Source organism: Elephantulus edwardii, unplaced genomic scaffold (assembly GCF_000299155.1).
Source record: "Elephantulus edwardii isolate Elephantulus edwardi_28Jun2011 unplaced genomic scaffold, EleEdw1.0 scaffold00043, whole genome shotgun sequence".
NCBI lineage: Eukaryota > Metazoa > Chordata > Mammalia > Macroscelidea > Macroscelididae > Elephantulus > Elephantulus edwardii.
In genome coordinates, this window is record NW_006399793.1 from 6,418,024 (window position 1) to 6,439,333 (window position 21,310).

At 37.6% G+C, this 21,310-nt stretch overlaps 1 protein-coding gene across 1 annotated transcript in view; it reads left to right on the forward strand.

Annotated features, from left to right (window-relative positions):
• The window catches only part of GPR98 (G protein-coupled receptor 98), a 1,036,968-nt gene that overhangs the window by 273,754 nt on the left and 741,904 nt on the right, over positions 1–21,310 (forward strand). The window contains exons 49-51 of the mRNA XM_006885387.1: positions 6,005–6,227; positions 6,520–6,724; positions 13,727–13,873. Of these exons, the coding sequence (XP_006885449.1) occupies positions 6,005–6,227; positions 6,520–6,724; positions 13,727–13,873 (575 nt within the window). The remainder of the gene's footprint in view (positions 1–6,004; positions 6,228–6,519; positions 6,725–13,726; positions 13,874–21,310) is intronic.

The following is a 21,310-nucleotide window of genomic DNA, read 5'->3' on the forward strand; positions in this document are numbered from 1 at the left end:
TAGGCATTAGAGAGATGCGATGGACTGGCATGGGGCATTTTGAGTTAGCTGATCATATGATATATTACTCCGGAGATGAAAAGGTGAGGAAAAATGGGCTTGCTTTCATAGTTAAAAAAATAATTTCTAGATCCGTCTTGAAGTACAACATTGTGAGTGATATTATTATACCCATATGCTTACAAGGAAGTCCAGTGAATGCCACTATCATTCAGATATATGCACCAACAACCAGAGCCAAAGAAGAAAAAATAGATTACTTATACCAACTTTTACAGTCGGAGATAGATCAAACATGCAATCAAGATGCATTGATAATAATGGGTGACTGAATTGCAAAAATTGGGAACAGAGAAGATTCAGTAGTTGGAAAACATAGGCTTGGTGACAGAAATGAAGCTGCAGATAGAATGATTGAATTTTGCACAATCAATGACTTATTCATTGCAAATACGTTTTATAAGAAACATAAACGCAGGTTATACATGTGGATTTCACCTGATGGTATGCATAGGAATCGGATTGATTACATCTGTGGAAAAAACTGCTGGAGAAGCTCAATATCAGCTGTGAAAACTAGGCCAAGAGCTGATTGTGGAAAAGAACACCAACTACTCATATGCAAGTTCAAGCTGAAGCTGAGGAAAATTAAACCAAATCCACAGGAGCCAAAATATAACTTTGAGTTCATCCCACCTGAATTTCAGAATCTTTTCAGGAACAGGTTTGAAGCGAAGACCAGATGAGTTGTAGGAGGATGTCAAATGTGTCATCGAGGAAGAGTGCAAACGGTCATTACAAAGACAGAAGAGGAAGAAAAGACCAAAATAGATGTCAGAAGAAACTCTGAAGATTGCGCTGGAGTGTAGAGAAGCCAAAGCACAAGGAAGAATTCAAGATACTAAAGAGTTGAACAGAAGATTCCAAAAGGCAGCACGGAATGACAAAGCGAAATATTACAATGAAATGTGCGAGGAGCTAGAGTCGGAAAATCAAAAGGGCTGACTCGTTCAGCATTTCTTAATCTCAAGGAACTGAAGAACAAATTCAAACCTCGATTTGCTATAATCAAGGATTCTTTAGGCAGAATATGAAATGATCCAGGAAGTATTAAAGAAGATGTAAGGAATATACCGAGTCATTGTATCGAAAGGAATTGGCAGATACAGAAGAATTTAATGAAATAACAACTCAAACTTTGGAAAATTCCATGAACACTTTAAAAAAAAACGAAAATGAAAAAGGGTGTGTAATGTCTTGTTATGCAAAAGGTATGCGAAATTATAGTTATTATGACAATAGTCTTGACCTCACAGAGTCCTGGGGAGGGTTTGTGGGATGAGCTTCCAGAGGCCTCTAAGCCACCTTAAGCACTGCTGATCGCAAATCAAATGTTATTTTTCTGCTATTTTCAGTTGTTTTAAAAATTGTATTGTTACAGTCAGACAATTATTTCCATTCCATTCATTATGTTATATAAAACTAATCACCACTAGATCATGCCCACCATTACCCCATCCTTTCAAGTCCTCACCAGATATATGAATGAAGAATGGTGTGAAACACAATGTACACAAACTTTGTAAGCAAACCAAAATAAAATAAAAATTTAAAAAAATTTGTATTATATTTCCATGTTTCTACTCCTTTCATCCCAATCTTATTTCTCTACCTCATTACCCCAGACCCTGGTAATTTCCCATCTGTACTATTAAACTTCCTGGCCTCCACTCATTTGTTGCCTCGGGTCCTAAACCTGTCTTAAACTTATCTTCTTACTCAGTTTCTCTTTACATTGTCAACACACTGATAACTTACGCATTTGTAATGTTGTCTTATGATTTACAACTTGGGGATTTATCATTCATTTAACAGTGATTTAATGAATAAGTTATGTATCTTTCTATGTATATATTGTGCCCCTTCATATTGTCCCCCCATATATTGTGCCTTTATCATATTTTTTCTCTTATATTTTTAGTTTTTAGTGGACTAGCCTGGAGTCACTAACTATTATTCAAAACAGTTGTCTAATGAATGTTTTTAAGGCTGAAGAGTGCTGGTTGAATGGGCTATTAATTGAAGTTATAGAATTTTCTCTAATGATTTCTTTTTCAACATATAATAGGCACTTTTTCTAAAAGAATTTAAAAAATTCTGCCAAAGGCTTGTTAAAGGATCCATTGTGAGGTCTCTTTATTTCTTTTGTTTCTATGACTTGAGGTTGTAGAAGTATAAAAAGATTATAATAATTATTTAGAATGGCTTATTATAGATCCTCTGAAAGCTTAAATTATGCATTAAATAATATTCAAGGACTTTGTTATTTTGAATGTGTCAAGTATTTTATTAAAAGTATTAGATTAGAGTGATGGTTATGAAGATCACAGATTTATTCTGGTAATCACTTGACAGATTATTGGGTAGTGACTGATTTGTTTAAATGAGAAAGGAAGAATGAATATGAAGAAGACTCAAGGACATGTACACTTGTCTTTTGCTTCGTCCTTCTTTGCTTTATTATTTCATAGCTATTTTAAGTGTCAATTAGTTGCTAAGTATGGTGGTAGATAGGAGGGTAAGCAAAGTCAGGTATAATTCTTGTCCTGAATAAATTTAACATCAAAGAGACACATCAAATGATTATATTCTCACACAAGTAACTTTTTAGTTAAATAGGCACCTGCTGTGATGAAATAGAACAAAGTCCTCTCAGAAATTGTGGTTTGGGTGATTGTTTACAGAAAAAAAACAGCTTTGCATTCAACAATTTGTGCACATTTTGTTTGTGACATATGTTTCAATCCTGTTCCTATTTTCTCCCAGATTTCCCTTTGTTCCTTTTTTCTGCCCCGTCCTGCCTTTTAAACTTATTTTTGGAGGCCAGTGATGTCATGGTATCAGACTGTTGGTTATTCTCGGAATTACACTCCTCACAGGTGATATTGTTCACTTTTTAGGCCTGTTTTCTGTGTCCAGGTGATCCTCATTGTTTTTCTTTTTTGCTTTCTGTTTTGAAGGACACGGAAGGACCACAGTTTTAAAAGTTCACTAGTCTCTATCAGACCAGTAAGTCTGGTCTGTCTTTATGATTTTTTCATTTGTTGTACATTTTTCTTTTTGGGAATAAAGTAAGTCCATATAATGAGATTAACACTCCATAAAGTTGTGAGAATTAAATGCCATGAGATATGAGTAGCATCTTACGTACAATGGAGAGTTTGATTCAGTTACAGAGGAATATTTTATTTCATGATAATATGAAGTTATCTGTAAAAAATTATGTACTGTGAGAGAAGGGGCCCCTGAAACATACTTTGATATGTCTCATTTTCTAAAGGGCAGGTTAAGGAGTATGTGTGGACAAATGAGCCAGAAAATTTGGGTGTCAGTAGCTAACACAAAGGGTTTCTTTGGTAGCCTAATGGGTAAGGAGTTGTGATGCAAGCCCAAAGCCAGGTGGTTCAAATTTATTCACTGCTCTGCAGGGAATAGTTGGGAGATCTCTTCTAATGGTGTGATTTACTGCCTCTGAAAACCTTTCGGAGGGTCAGCTATATTCTGCTTACAACTTGAAAGCTGAGTTTTTGAGTGGCTTAATCGTAAAAAGTGTGCTGTCAGCCTAAAGTACACAGTTAGAATCCACTAACTCCTTCGTGGGAAAACACCGGGTAGTCTCCTTTCATGCTATTGGCTGCCTCTGAAAGCCAAGTGGTTCAAATTCACCCACTGCTCTGATCCGGGATAGCTGGGAGTCACCTGCCATGATGCCTCTGAAAACCTTCTGTAGGGTCAGCTATGAGTCGCTTCTGACCCGATAGTACACAACAACAACAACAGCAACAACTACAACAACAGCTAACACTTCCTGAATTTTTACTATATTCAAAGCCTTGTTCTAACAATTATAATCCTCAAAGCTCATTTAATCTTTATTTAATCTTTCAAACTCTGTGTACTGTTGAAAACACCATCACTCCTGCTTTCCTCTTCTATCCAAAATTCTTAGCTTCATCTAAATGGGTTATAAAAAAATCTGAATTAATCACTCTTTTCATCCCTCTTTAATCCGTATAAGAAGTTTAAGACCTCCAGTAATAAAGAGATTCTAATCCCTGAAATATATCTGTGTACCTGATGCCCAGTGCTCTGTGGAAAGACTGGGTCTCGGTTATTTTTCTCTGAATCTACCCGACACCTCCTTGCTCTTACCTCTTGAGGGCACTGCTCTCTCCATTGCCCACTGCTCTATATTGTGCTGGTTACATCTTTTAACCCTGCTTGGGTTTGCTTACATTAGTACCACGTTCTTGTATTTCTCTAAATCTACATTCATTCCTTAAATATTCTCATCCAGTTGCATTGCCTTATTTTTTAAAATGGATTTGCTCAATAGGAGAGAGTTCTATAATTTAGTTAATAAGTACAAAATAGGCTTTAATAAGTACTAGAGGTTCCCTGGTGGCCTAGTGGCAAAAAGCTGTGCTGCAATTCCGAAAGCACGCAGTTCGAGGCCACCAGCTATTCCATGGGAGAAGGATGGACAATCTGCTTCTGTGCATTAACTGCCTCTGAAAACCCACTGGAGGGTCAGCTATGGGTCGGTTCTGACTCTACAGTACACAGCTATAAGAGATAAAATACCCTTTGCCACAGTAGAGATGTTTTCTTTTTTAATTGCCTGGCCCAGTTTTATGGTTTTGAACTTTGCAAATGTGTTTTTTCTGGGCTAATTCTTTTCTGCATACAATATTAAGAATGACAGAAGAACCTATGCCTTTGAGTTGTAGTTCTGGAGAAGAGATTTGAATGTACCATGGACCACAAAGAAAACAAATCTGTCTTGGAAAGGGTGAAACCAAATTTTTCATTGAAGGCTGGGATTTTGAAACTCCATCTTACATACTTTGGGAATGTGGCCAGGTGGGACTGGTCCTTGAAGAAAGACATAATGCTTGGAAGGGTGGAGGAATAGTGCAGGAGAGGAAGACCCTGGATGAGAACGATTGCTAACACTAACTGGGGCAATTGGGTTAGGTCTGTGGGAGTCAGTGAGACTGGCTCAGTACAGGCCAGGACTCAGGGCTGTTGAACATGGGGTACTTGCCACAGGTGACTCAATGACACATAACAACAAAAGTCCTCAGAGCATGTTTCTTCGTGACATTTCAAAAGACACTGAGAATTAATCTTGATTCATAACATTTTTTATATTCTTTGACCTAACTAGTTCATCCATTGAAAAGAATTAAAATGAATAACTTTATATAATAAATCTATTTTCATTGTTAGCCTTCATATTGAAAATTATATAAAATAAAAACAATTATAAACATCTAATGCAGGGAAATGATGAAATATATTTTGTAAATCAATCCTGTAGATTATGTCCTAGAAGTTAAAATGATAAATACCATGTAGAAAAATCCAAAACTTGAAATGATGTAGCTCAAAGAAAGAAAAACATTTCCTTATTGTTTATAATTGTGTTCCTCATAAATTCATATGGTTGATGGCTGTCAGGGAAAATAAAAATTAAACATTAGGGATAGAATTATGTACCTTTTTTTCCACTTAAGTATGTCCTATCCTGGTAGCTAATAATTTAATATTAAGACAAATAAAGACAGCTCTATTATAATAGAGTTCAAAATCCATTTAGAGTTTTATTAGGTAGAATCTTTTTTAAAGTAGATTTTGTGTACATTGGCAAGCTGATTTGATTACTCCATTGCATGACAGTTACAAATTATAATTTACTTTCAATGATTTAGAAATTGAATTATGTTGCATTATTTGGGGTTTTCTGTGCTCTTTTATTTTATCGGTTTGCTTACAAAGTTTGTATGCATTGTGTTTCACGCTATTATTCACACACTGATAAGTTGTTTTTAAAATTAAAATAACTCGGAGTTGTATTTGTCTTGCTGGGTACTATGTGATGAATGTAAAAGGTTATCATTTCTTACATTTCAACCTATTTGCCTTTCTTTCCTTCTTCCAGTCCACATACTTCTTATTGGCCAAGATTCATCTGCTCTTTACTGCTGGAATTCTGAGCTGAATCTGTTCTCTTTTGTTCTGGAAGTGCCTTTTGCTCATGATGCAACTTCTGTTATGGTGACATCCCTTAATTCAAGCAAGAACTTAATTGCACTAGGAGGTACTGGGAACTCTCACATATACGAGCTGGTGTACATCTCCAGGCAATCTGACTTTATTCCCAGGTAGGTTGTACATCATATTATAATTGTTTGTCCTTTATGCTACCTAATTTCTAAATCTTTAATGATTGAAGGATGTGTAAGAGATGTAGAAGAAATTTGGGCCATATTTCTAATATCTCTTTTAACAAATTGATCAGCAGTATAGTTTTAAAAATTTTAAATTAGAGTTTAAAATTAAAATTTCTATTTGATATTTAAAATATTAGCCAATATAATGAGAGTCTATGGGTTATCTGCTTTGTTTATTTTAAAATTTGTTGTAGTTGACTTCTATATATGCTTCTTATGTTAGTTCAGGTGAACTGATATTTGAACCTGGAGACAGAGAGGCTATAATATTGGTCAATATCCTTGATGATGTAGTTCCTGAGGAAGAAGAATCCTTCAGAGTTCAACTGAAAAATCCTAAAGGAGGAGCAGAGATTGGTACTCATGGTTATGTAAAAATAACTATTTTGTCTAATGATGATGCCTATGGAATTGTTGGATTTGCTCAGGTAATAATACTAAAGGTTCTTTATAAAGAAATAAAAATCATTCATTTTATTTACATAGTAGTTACTCTCAGGAATCACAGAGTCAAGTTTTGAGTATCTTAAGCTACTTGGTTCCTTTTTTCCTGCTATCTCCTAATTTGCATTCTTGTGAGCCTCAAGGTTAAGCTATCTTATTGTATTGATACACTTTACCATCAAGAACCTTGACAAAGTGTTAAGGAACAATGATGTCAGTTTAAAGACTAAGGTGCACCTAATTCAAGTTATGTTCTTTTCATTAACTTCCTATACATCTGTGTATGACTGAAAAATAATCAATGCCTTTGAGTTGTGATGTTAGAGAAGAGTACTGACTATCCTACAGACTTCCAAAAAAAATAAACAAGACTGTCTTGAAGAAGGTGCAACTAGGGTACTCCTTAGAAGCAAGGATGGTAAAACATCATCTCATATACTTGGGGAATGTTGTTAGGAGAGACCATTCCTTGAAAAAAGACATCGTTCTGGGAAATATGGAGGTCATCAAAAGAGAGGAAGACCCTCAGGGAGATGGATTGACACGGTGTAGTAATGGACTTACGTCTGTCAAAGATGATGAAGATGGCACAGTATAAGACAAATTGCAGGTCTCTTGTTCATAGATTGACTACTAAAAGTAGGTGGTTCTAATCTACCAGCTGTTCAGTGGGAGAAAGAGAGTCTCTTCCCAGACCTATTTACAGTCTCTGAAAACTTGCTGTGGGTCAAGTCACTGTGCCTTGATTTAAAATTGAAACTCCCCGTCATCTCTCTGTATTTTATATACGACTGTATTATTTTGTCATGGTACTGAAAATTAGCCAGTTTGTATATTACCCATTTCATTTATTTTTGCTAGAATTTGTAAAAGCTAGAACACAATTTACTTACATACTTTACACTTAGTATAAATCTATCATAAATAAAAGAACTGTCACACAACTTTCACAGGATCTCATGCATGTGTATAGATTTGAGCTGGGCTTCTTTTGATGTGAACAAACTTCCTATGCTACTCAGTTCCACTGTCTAGCCTTGAAGCTTTGTCAGCTCTGTGCCTCTCCTATTTGTGTATGGTTGACTTTTGTTTATAAAGATGAAACGTTTTCCAAAATTGTCTTAGAAAAAAAAACTCACCAAGGTTTAATTTTTGATGGGAGATATTATTCTAGTTTTCTTCAATATGTTGAGTAGAAATTTCTTTATGTGACTCCTGTGCTTGGATAAGTAGTTTCAAGATGAGATTTAGTAGATAATGAAAAGTTTATTTCCTGGACACCTTACAAAGCATATTTCCAGACCACCTTAAAGCTTTGTTTTATTAACTCCTGTTAATAAAGAGTGTGGAGCCAGATAAGAGATTTTTCTTTCACAGAGTATTGTCATTTATTACTAAATTTGATGCATATTTTAAAATCAAACCATTTTCTGCAGCAATGTATGATTGCTTTGAGCAAGATTTTATTACTGTGTAACATCTATAATAATGTGTTAAAATGTGTAAAACATCAATATAAAGTCTAAATTAGCATTTCATATAGAAGCTTTTCATAAACTCTAAGAAATTTATAGAAGAATCGCTCTTCAGATTGTTATTGTAAGGTGCTGTTGAGTCTGTTATGACTCACAGTGACTCAATAAACAACAGATCTAAACCTTATCATTACCTGCTCCATCCTTCCATCTCTACCATGCTAAAGTTTTAGTTCATCTTATTGAGGGTCTTCCACTCTTTCTTTGACCTGCTTTGTCCAGACTGATGTCCTTGACAAAAAAATGCATCTCCTGATAACATGACCAAAGTATGTGAGACACTGTTTAACCATCTTTGGTTGCACTCTGGTTACACTTCTTCCAAGATTTATCATTTTTTTCTTTTGGTAGTGCATTATATATTTAACAGTCTTCACCAACACTACATCAACTTTCCATGCATTTGAAGCAGTTAAGAACACCATACCCTGGTTCAGGGGCACCTTAGTCTTTAAACAGATGTCTTTGCTCTTTTGTACTTTAAAGAGGTCCTTGAGAACAGATTTCTTCTATGCATCATGCCTTTTGTTTTTCTGACTGCTGTTCCCATTTCTGTTGAATGCAGAAATTATCAAACAATATCATGTATACCACACATAAATATATTACTGAATATGATTCAAAATCAAGGAAAATAGTAAACTGACAAGACCTGCCAGAAATGCAAGCTGGATTCAGACAAAAAAACAAAAACAAAAAACCAACAAAACAAAACAAACCAAACCTGTGGAATGAGAGAAATTATTGCAGATATCAGATGACTCTTGGCTGAAAGCAGAGAATGCTGGAAAGGTGTTTACTTGTATTTTATTGAATGTAAAGACGTTGTTGTTGTTGTTATGTGCCGTCGAGTTGTTTGCGACTCATAGCGACCCTATGTACAATAGCCCTACATCCTGCTCTATGCTGTGCCAATCGCATTGCCTCTGACACACCCATCCCGATTACCCCAGTCACTGAATCAATCCACCTCATAGAGGGTCTTCCCCTCCCACGCTGTCCCTCTACTCTATCCAGCATGATGTCCCTCTTTAAAGACCTGTCTCTCCTTACAACATGTCCAAAGTACGTCAGATGAAACCCCAGAATCCTTGCCTCCAAGGAGTAGCCTGGTTTAACCCTCTCTGTTTGTTGAATCTGTTTGTTTTCTTGGCAGTCCATGGTACATTCAATACTCTTCTCCAGCACCACAGCTCAAAGGCATAAATTCTCCGATCCTCCCTAGTCATTGTCCAACTCTCTGATGCATAACAAGTGATTGCAAAGACCATGGCCTATATCAGGCACACCTTAATCTCCAGAGAGACACCGTTGCTCTTGAGTACTTTAGAGAGTTCCCTAACCGCAGACTTTCCCATCACAATATTTTTTTTATTTCCTGGCTACTGGTTCAAAGTGTTGCCCGTGGAGCCAAGCAAACTGCAGCTGTGAACAATCTAATGTAAAGACATTAGACTATGTAAATCTTAAAATTGCTAACCTTAAAAGAGAATAAAATTCTTATTGAGAAGATAAAAAGAAATGATCTTTGTACTTCGTTTATGCCTGCTTTATTGCATATGGAGAAATCAGCTGTCTTAGAAGTGATCCTTTGAAGTACTAATTTTTTTTAGGAAGTACATAAGATGACATTGAGTAAGTAACTAGTGGGGAATGTTAGAGTCACACAAAGTCAAAATCATTGGAACATGAGAAAAGGACAGGAAGCACACGTGAGAACAAGAAGAAATTCTGACATGACAGAAATGATTATTTTTGGCAAGAAAATTAGTCTTCAAGGCTGTGAGTTAAGGATAAAATGCTATCTAAGCAGGAAAGTTAGTAGAAATATTTTTAAGGTGAAAAAAAGTGAAGAGATTTATTAGAAAGGTATATCCCAAAGGGACGGACCTCCTCCCTTAAAAGGAAATATGGAGGAGAGGCAGAGTGCTAGCAAGGTGAGGCTCTCTTGATGGCCCCTTCTCTGGATGTACCTCGGGGCTGGAGTCTGGGCCAATGAGATGATGATATAGAGAGTGGTTTTCATTTTGTTACCTGTTCTGTGTTGTCATTTATATGTCCAAAGTGTTCATTACTTCTGACATCACTCATGTACCCAAATCACTAATTCTAAGCATGTCAGTATTGACTTTCTGGTTATGTAGCTCAATTTTCCAAGCATAAACTTCTGTCTCTTATCTTCTTGGTTCCAATTCTAACATTCCCCCCCCCCCCGGAAAGAACAAACCTCTAAAATCTTTTTTGGGTTCTAGCTCTGTCTACTTCATGTTGGAGCTGTGTGTTGTCCTGCCTACAGGGTCGCCAAATTTCTCTATGTCCTTCTTTCTTTTTTGTTTTTTATTTTAATTGTGATTTTAAAGAAAGTGTGAAAAAAAACCTTAGATTTTCATTAATTCATTGTTACACATTTTCGTAGTTTCCCCCTTTCCCCTCGCCCTCCCCCAGGAATCTTTGCAATAACCTCTTATTCTGAACCATTGTTTTACATATAATGCCTAATCATATATTCATTTTAAACCGTTTTCTCCCTCATCTATTCTAGTACACAGTGCTCACTATCTATCAAGTATTTTCCTATTCTCCTTCCAGCCCCCCATATCAGTCCTGCTTTCATTAATCGGGTGTTATGCCATTATTTCTATAAGTCCCTAAAATCTCTGGCTACTTACTATGCCAAGTGGGTTAACAGGCAGAAGGTCAGGACACAGAGTTGAATAAGGTATTATCCTTGGAGAGTAATCTGCCTAATGGAGAACACTTGGAGCCTGGAACACACAATCTTTATTGGTTTAAACAAGCAAAATAGGCATAATATGACTGGCTATATGAAGAATAAATTTAAGCTTCTAGTTTCGATTAAAAGAAGATAGAAGGAGTACACAGAGTCACTGTACCAAAAATAAACAGCTGACACAAAAAAATTTCATGAAATAACATATGATGATCAAGAGGCAGTGTTGATGAAGGAAGAAGTTCAAGCTGCTGTGAAGGAATTGGCAAAAAAAAACCCCAAGGCCCTTGGAATTGATGGGATACTAATAAACATATTTCAGCAAATGAATACTGCCCTGGATATGCTTACCAGGTTGTGTCAAGAAATCTAGAGGATGTCTACCTGGCTAACTGACTAGAAGAGATCCATATTTCTTCCCATTCCAAAAAAAGGTGACTTGACAAGAGTGTGGAAGTTATCAAACAATATCACTAATAACACACACAAGCAAAATCTTGTTTAAGATTATCTAAAAACTACTGGAACAGGACATTGATGGAGAACTACTAGAAATACAAACTGAGTTTAGAAGAGGTCGTGGCGCTAGAGACATTATCTCTAATTTAAGATGTATCTTGGCTGAAAGCAAGAGGAGTATCTATCTGTGTTTCATTGACTGTTTCATTTACTATGCAAAGGCATTTGACTATGTGAATTATAACAAATTGTGGTTAAATTTGAGAAGAATGGGAATCCCAGAACACTTGATCGTACTCATTTGACACCTATACTTAGATGAGGAGGGTGTATGATTTAGAAGAATGTTCCTCCAAATTACAAGAACATGAGTTATTGTATAGAGTTTACTATTAAAGACTAGTATAAAGAATATGAAAAGAAGTAGGATAATGTTTATGGTAAGAGTGTCTTTACTCATCAAGCCAATATTGAAAGTAGGCTGTATTTTCTCATATTTGTAAGAGTCAATCTTCACAAGTTTAGTCGGTTAACATTCTTTTCTGGCAAAAAAAACAAGCATTGGGTTTCTGTCTTTTGGTGGGTGAGCTGTCTGTTTTGACTATAAAACATGAGATTTGGGACAAGGGGCTGTCAAAGACCTTAAGTTAAAGGCTCCTATTAGTTAAAATTAAGCATCTTTATTGAGCATGTCTAGAGACATCCCATATGAGGCTGCTACAGGGCTTAATCCTTTTCTTTTGCTTTTCCTGCCAGAAGGGCTTGGTGATTTCCACTGTGCCTCCTTCAGAACACAAGGCATTCATTTGCCCAATACGTAAGCTCGATTATGTCAGGGTTATGGCTTTATTGGAGGCCTTCACTGGTACATTTGGCTCATCCTGCCTGGGCACTTATCATAGTGCCCCAGCTTTCCATTGTAGAACACTCACCTTTGACCATTTGGGGGTTCCCTAAAGTGGCAGCTTCCTGAATGCCTTGTATAGCCAGTTGGGAGCTGGCTCTTCAGCAGTCCTTCTATGATACTTTTATGTTTGTGTTGTTAAAGACAGTGTAGTGTTTGTGCTTTCAAAAGAGTTGCTGCAGATTGACTTGGAGCCTTAATGTTACTTTTTTGATAATTTCTTCATGAATATTAAAGCAAAATTAGTAGTAGAAATAGATATTAATAACAGTAGCAACATTATTATAATTTTGATTTGCATATCTCTGGATTGCTTAGTAATCCTAAATATAACTGGACTTCCCCCCGCCCCCCTTGTATTTCCATACTTAGTAAAGTTAAAAGGTTTAACTTGGGTAGCTTTTTTTATCTTGTAACTAAACAATTATAATCACGTGGTTTCTCAGTTTCTCTTAACTGACCTTGCTGGCAGTCCTGGCCTAAAGCTTGTGAAAGGATTACAGCAGTAGAAACAGTTTTGATGATCTGATTTTAAGGATAAAAGATATTTGCATGTGTTCAAAAATCCCCCAGTCTCAAGAGGTTGTTACATTTGGATGAGACATTGACCCCATAGTGCAAATCCTTTTTTTCCAAATAAGAAACAAAGATACCAGAATTATCAGAGGTTTTACAGGGGGAAAGCCAAGTACTTTCAGTATGTAAACATTTCACATGTTTTTAAAAAGTATATTCTTTATAAAAAATATATTGTTTGGGTAAAAAGTAATACATGTTTGCAATCCCAGAGGTGCATGGTTCGAATCCACCAGATGCTCTGCTGGAGAAGGAGGAACAGTCTCCTCCTGTACCAGTCAGATCTGATTTGACGGTACACATTCACAAAATAATAAGATAAAATTTTTTAAAAAAGTAATATATGTTCGGTGAATAGTATGTGAAAAATTTAGAAAGTAGAAAGACAAATCGGAAGTAGGAGTGGCATCCACTTCTTAAACAATACGCTCGTGGAAACTATGAACTTTGAGAAATGACGATAGTTATAGAAAGGTTTCAGGTCTTTTGTTTATAGGGCCGCTGTGAGTCAAGCTCTACTCGAGGGCAACTAACAACCACAGCATAAAGATAAAAATACTCCCATAAATATTCATTTCTTTTCTCTTCATCTTTTACACGCTTAAACACACACATTTTAAGACAAAGGAATGACCATTATGTATTAATGTATTTTAACTATTACTTTTCACTTAACAATATATTCCTTAGCATTTTCTAGAATTTTAATGCTTAAGTATTTAAAAGGAAAAAATTCTTAGATAATTTAAAATAACCCTGTGGTTTTCTGTTTATGTTTTAGAATTCATTATATAAACAAGTGGAAGAAATGGAGCAAGACAGCCTCATAACCTTGAATGTTGAACGCTTAAAAGGAACATATGGTCGTGTAACTGTAGCATGGGAAGCTGATGGAAGTATTAGTGATATATTCCCTACATCAGGAGTGGTATGTAATTCATACAAGTATAGGAGAATCACTTTTAAATTGTGCTTACTATTGATGCATGGGACCAAACCCTGACTTAAGAATGAAGTGTTTGAGTTTGACCATGTCAGCACTGGATTCCTACTATAACTAATCGCATAGAGAGTGATGTGATTTAAGGTTAGTTTGTTGTTGTAGTTACTAGTATGCTCTCTATAAAATCCAAAATGTCTGTAATATTATTTAAACTTTTTGAGATTCAATACATTGCATGGCCAAATTTTGTGTATGGTTTTTGTTATTTTTAGATGGTGTTGAGTACAACTCATAGTGACCCTATGAACAACAAATCAGAATCCTGTTCTATCCTGTGTCATTCTTATAATTTCTTATAACACACCTGAGCCCATTGTTATAGTCACTGTATCAACCATCTCATTGAGGGTCTTCTCCTATTTTGTTGACCCTTCACTTTTCCAACCATGATGTCATTTTCCATAAAATAGCCCCTTTTAGCAGCATGCATAAAGTATGTGTGACAAAGCTTCACTTTCCCTGCTTCCAAGGAGCATTCTGGCTGCATTTTTTCCAAGACATACCTGTTTGTTCTTTTGGCAGCCCATATGATATTCAGTACTCTTCTCCAACATGACAATTCAGAGATATCAGTTATTCTTCTGCCATCCTTATATATCATCCAGCTCTCAGGTGCATAGCAAGTGATTGAAAAGATCATAGCTTGAATCAGGTGTGCTTTAGTCTTCAAATTGGCATTATTGTTCTTCAGTAATTTGGAGAGAGCACTGACAGAGGACTTACAGTCAGAAAAGAAAAGCCCAATTAAACTGAGGATGGAAACATAGTAATGAAGATTTCTGTCAAATGGGAACTGAAAATAGTGATAAAGTCTGTCTAGTTAGCTCTTGGCTGAAAGCAGGGAATACCAGAGGAATGTCTCTCTGTGATTCATTGACTATGCAAAGGCATTTGACTGTGTAGATCATAACAAACTGTGGCTGACTCTGAGAAGAATGGGAATCCCAGAACACTTGATCGTTCTAATGCGAAACTTATACTTGGACCAGGAGGCAGTCGTCAGAACAGAGCAAGGGAACACTGCATGGTTCAAAATTGGGAAGGGCGTACGTCAGGGATGCATCCTATCTCCAGACCTTTTCAACCTATATGCAGAACAGATTATCCAGGAGGCTGGGCTCTATGAGGAGAAATGTGGGGTCAGGATTGGTGGACGATTTATCAACAATCTGCGTTATGCGGATGACACAACCCTGCTTGCTGAAACTGAGGAGGACCTGAAGCGCCTGCTGCAGAGTGTCAAGGACTGCAGCCTACAATATGGATTGAGGCTCAATGTCAAGAAGACAAAGATTCTCACCACTGGACCAATTGGCAGCATCAGGATGGATCGTGAAGAGATTGAGATTGTACACAGCTTTAGTTTGCTTGGCTCCATAGTCAACAGTCTTGGCACCAGCAGCCAGGAAATTAAAAGGCGCATTGCCATGGGAAAGTCTGCTGTTAGGGACCTCTCCAAAGTGCTGAAGAGCAGTGGTGTCTCTCTGGAGACTAAGGTGCGTCTGATACAGGCCATGGTCTTCGCAATCACCTGTTATGCATCAGAGAGTTGGACAATGACCAAGGAGGATAGAAGGAGAACTGATGCCTTTGAGCTGTGGTGCTGGAGAAGAGTATTGAGAATACCATGGACTGCTAGGAAAACAAACAGATTTTTCCTGGAGAGGGTTAAACCGGGTGGCTCCTTGGAGGCAAGGATTCTGAGGCTCCGTCTAACTTACTTTGGACATGTAGTGAGGAGAGACCGGTCCTTGGAGAGGGACATCATGCTTGGGAGGGTGGAGGGACGGCGCAGGAGGGGAAGGCCCTCTATGCGGTGGATTGATTCAGTGACTGGGATAATTGGGATGGGAATGTCAGAGACAGTGCGATTGGCACAGGACAGAGCGGAGTTTAGGGCTGTTGTGCATAGGGTCGCTATGAGTCGCAGGTGACTCGACGGCACATAACAACAACAACAACAACAGTTAGCTAGCTATATTTCTGGGAAAAGAATTTCAAGATTAAGAAGTGATAAAAGTTAAGTTTCCTATAGACCATCTTTGTTTCAGGTGAAAGGTGTGTTGAGGAGATATACTTCTAGCAAAGCAGTGAGGATGATGGAAATGTGCAGAGTTTAAGACTGATCCTCAGGAGAGTTCACATAAGGTCAGCCATATTGGGCAGGGCTACTACTCTCAAGCAGAGGTGGTTTGTTAGAGATCTTCTTAATTAGGACAAAGGGGTGGAGGGTGGAGCCTTTCTGTGCCAATATTAGTTGTTCTTAACCTCAGGTTACTCTCTGAGTGGATGAGTCAGTTTATTGAAGCTCAGGGCAGTATTCAGTAAGGAACACAGAAGCTGTTCTTGAGTGCATTCTTTCCAGAAAAGAATCAGGACAAAGAGGAGCACTATCCATTGCAGGAAGATAGTGTAAAATTTGGTTGTAGGCTCACACATGGAATTGAAATAATCCAGAGAATTATATCATTTACTAAGAGGAAACTTCAGAGACCATTTAGTAGCTTATTTGAAAATGACTTCTTATCTTGCTTATCAAAATATTTCCTGAAGAATTCTTATAAGGAACTCTCATGATAGTGTCTCAGATATATTATTATCGTATATCATTTGAAGTTTCCTGTATAATTTCAAGGAGTTCTGGTGGCACTGCGGTTAAGGCATTTGGCTGCTAATGGAAAGATCTGAGGTTGGAACCTACTAGATTCTTTGGATGATAATGAGGTAGTCTGTTTCTATAAATATTTATAGTCTTGCTAGCCATATAGGACAGTTCTATATTGTTCTGTCACTTCCAGTTGGGCACCCACATAGCTGTCCTCTAAATTTCCTGGCATTGATGTACAGAGTTCCATCATTAGTTGTAACATATCTGTTGGTATCCCATCAATCCTGGGGCCTTATTTTTTGTTGATGCTTTCAATGCTGCTTCAACTTCTTCATTATTTCACTGATTGGAAAAGATGAGTGATAGAAGAATGTATGTTTGTGCTTTATTGGCTATGCAAATGAGAGGAATGGGAATCCCAGAACATTGAATTGTGCTTATGTGAAACTTAAACTGTAAAACGTGCAATGGCCACAAGGGGAGCACCATATCTGACCCTTTCCAGCTTCACAGGAGGAAACTATCCTCTTGCACAGCATCAGTGACACAAAACCAGTCCCCATGAGGTCGGACTTGTCCCCCGCCCCCATGCCTCTTTCTACTCATTGCAACAAAAATCTTACTTCTTGGTGGTTCAAAATCTGACGTGATAGCTCAGAGACTACAAAGAACCATATTGGAAGACTTTAAAGGTTATAATTCAGATTAATAGTAAAATGAAATCAAGACAGCTCCCAAACTGTGCATGCAGGCACTTTTGCCTTGAGCCTCGTGGCTCTAAATGTTCCCTAGTTCTCAGACTTGCCAGTATTGGCTTCCCCTGTATTTGACCAACAACGTTCACAGTCCTGAAAATATTGGCTCCACATCCCTTCAACCTCGCCCAAGTCCTAGCTCACATCCAGTTCTCCAGTTCAGCCATCCCTGCAGCTGCTTTTTGGAATGGGTAGGAGGATGTCTCTCCTCTATGGATAGGAGAAGAATCTCTTCTAGTGTGGGAAGCAAAATTCCTTCCAGTAATGTAAGAATTAATATTCTTTGCAGCTGGAGCTGTTCAATTTATTGGCAAGATGAGCCTCGTGTAGATTATTGAGTGAGACCAGCCAATTCCCTTGTGGAATGATAGATAGCCAATACTTTCGCAGATAGGCTAACATGCCTCACTCACACAATTCCTCCCCTCTACATAGTCACTCATCTACACTGGACAAGCCATGCTGAGAGATAAACTCCATATATATACCTGGACCAAGAAGCTGTTGTGTAAACAAAACAAGGGGACATTGCATGGTTTAAAATTAAGAAAGTGAGTGTCAGAGTTGTACAATTTCTCCATGTCTATTCAGTCTGTATGCTGATCAAGTTATTGGAGAAGCTACAACAACAACAACAACAGAAGGAGATAGCTCAGTGATAGCGCATTTGATTGCAAATTATTTGGTGTCTGGGCTCTATGAAGAAGAATGTGGCATCAGGATTGGAGGAAGACTTATCAATAGCCTACGTCATGCAGATGACACAACCTTGCTGGCTGAAAGTCAAAAGTACTTGATTGCAGAAGATCAAAGAATGCAACCTTCAATATGGATTGCATCTCAACATGAAGAAAACATAAATCCTTGTCATTGCACCAATAGGTAACATCATGATAGATTTAAAAAGATTATTTTATCTTACTTGTATCCAAAATTAAAACACTTGGTAACCAGCAATCAAGGAATCAGGAGACATATTTTACTGGAAAAATCTGTAACTAGGGTACTCTCCAAATTATTGTGGAGCAATGGTGTAATTTTCAGGACTAAGGTGTCCCTGATTCTGGCCATGGTCTTTTTAATCACTTGTTATGTATTTGAGGGTTGAACAGTGAATAAAGATAACAGAAGAAGAATTGATGCCTTTGAACCGTGGTATTGGAGAAGAGTAATGAAGATACCATGTACTGCCCAAAGAACAAACATTTATTTTTAATAAGGTGCAGCTAGAGTACTACTTGGAGGCAAAGATGATAAACTTTCATCTCATACTTTGGCTATGTTGCTAGGGGAGGCTTCTCTTTGCAGACGGACATCATGCTTGGAAAGGTGGAGGAATGGCAAAAAAAGAGGACGACCCTCAACGAAGCTAATTGATTGACACCTCCACTGCAGCAATGGGCCCGAGTGTGTCAGAGATTGTGAGGAAAGCACTGAGTAGGACAGAGTTCAGATCTGTTGTTAATAGGGTCACTTTGAGTTATACTCAGCTCAAGGGCACCAAACAACAGCAACAGAAATATGCCGTTCTATCAGATTGCTGTGAGTCCCAGTTGATTCAATGGCAATGGATGTCATTTGAAAGGTTATTGGAGCTTTTTTTTTTCTTTTGGTATTAAAAAGTATTTAAAAACAAGCAAACAAAGTCATCGCTATCAAATAAATTCTGGTTCATGGTGATCCTCTATTGTATTTTCAGTGCTGTAAATCTTAAAGACTGCTCATTTTTCTCTTGCAGAGACTCTGGCAGATTTGAAGACTGTTGTTATGTGCCATCGAGTCACTTGTAACTCAAAGTGACCCCATGTACAATAGCCTGAAACCTGCTCTATCCAGTGCCAACTTTACTGTCTCTGACACCCCTACCCTCATTACCCCTGTCACTGAATAAATCCATCTTACCAATGGTCTTCTTCTCTTTGTCCTTCCACCTTCCAAGCATGAGGTCTCTCTCCAAGGACAGGTCCTTGCAACATGCCCAAAGTATGTCAGAGAAAGGCTCAGAATCCTTGTCTCCAAGGAGAAGCCTAGTTTCACCTTCTCCAGAATGAACCTGTTTGTTTTCCTGGCAGTCCATGGTATATTCAACACTCTTATCCAGCACTACAGCTCAAAGGCATCAATTCTTTTTATCATCTTTAGTCATTTTCTGACTCATCGCAAGCATTGCAAAGACTATGGCCTGAATCAGACTGACATCATTGCCCTTCAGTACTCTGGAGTTGTCCCTGACAACAGATTTTCCAAATGCAATTAGTCTTTTGATTTCCTGATTGTTGGTACCAAGAGAGTTGATTATTGAGCCAAGCAAACTGAAGCTGTTAACAATCTCAGTCTCTTTATTGTCTATCATAATGCTGTTAATTAGACCAGTGGTGGTGAGAATCTTTGTTTTCTTAATGTCGAGTGTCAATCCATACTGAAGGCTGCAGTTCTTCACCTTCTGCACCAATTGCTCCAGGTCCTCCTCAGTTTCTGCAAGCAAGGTTGTGTCATCTGCATAACACTGGCTATTGTTTAGTCTTCCTCTAATCCTGATGCCACATTCTTCCTCAGAGGGCTCAGCCTCCTACATGATCTATCTGCATATAAATTGAAAAGTTTTGGAGATAGGACATATGCCTGGCATACACTTTTTCTGATTTTGAACCATACAGTGTTTCCTTGCTCTGTTTTGGCTACTGCCTTTTGGTCCAAGTAGTTTTCACATAAGCACAATCAAATAAATGTTTTGGGATTCCCATTCTTTTCAGAGTCAACCAGATTTAGCCACAGATTATTGTGAGCCATGAAACACGGACATTTCTCTGTTACTCTCGGCTTTCAGCCAAGATCCATCTAATATTAGCTATAATATGCCTAGTACCACAGCCTCTTCTAAACCCAGCCTGCACACCTGGCAGTTCTCTGTTAATGTACTGTTCCAGTCATTTGTGGATAATATTCAGCAGAATCTTGCTTGCATGTGATTATTAATGATATTATTCAGTAACTTCTGCCTTCTATCAGGTCACCTTACTTTGGAATGGGAACAAATATTGGTCTCTTCCAGTCAGTAGGCCAGGTGGTTATCCTCCAGATTTCTAGACATAAGTTAGTGAGCACATCCAGGGCAGCATCTGTTTGTTGAAATATGTCAGTTGTTGTGCCATCAATTCCTGGGGCTTTGTTTTTTGCCAATTATTTCTGAGCAGCTTGAACTTCACCACAGGCTCTTGCTCATACGTTCTGTGTCAGCCAATTCCTTGAGGTATAGTGACTCTGTACACTACTTCTATCTTCTTTTAATGCTTCCTGGATCATTTAATACTCTGCCCAAAGCATCCTTGAGTATTGTAACTCGAGGCTTTAATTACTTCAGCTTAAGTAATGCTGAGTGAGTTCAGCCCTTTTGGTTTTCTTACTCCAGCTCTTTGCACATTTTATTGCAATACTTTGCTTTGAAAAAAGCTGCCCTTTGAACTCTTCTTTTCAGCTCTTTAATGACTTGATTTTCCCCCCTTTGCTTTGGCTTCTCCATGCTTTAGAGCGATATTCAGTCTCTTCTGACATCATTTTGATCTTTCTTCCTCCTCTGCCTTTGTAATGACCTTTTGTATTCTTCATGGATGGTATTCTTGATATCCTCCCACAGCTGTTATAGTAAATATTATTGTATTAACTGTTTAAGTTATACATATTGTTAGAAATGAAAGCAGTATGCCTTGGTTCTAGGAAGTACTGGCAGCCTAGTGGTAAGTAGTTGTACTGCCAATCCAAGAAACATTGTTCTAAACCACCAGCTGCTCCAATGAAAAAGGTGAACACTCTCGTCTCGTGTGATTTAAAGTCTTTGAAAACCAACTGGAAAGTCAGCTATGTATGAGTCAGTTCTTACTTCACAGCACACAGCAACAATAAAAATGTTTTGAGTCCTGTATGTTTTGAATGACATTCTTTTTACCCCTTTTGATTTGTCTTTAAAATTGTTTATTTTATGCTCATTTGTTTACAAAGTTC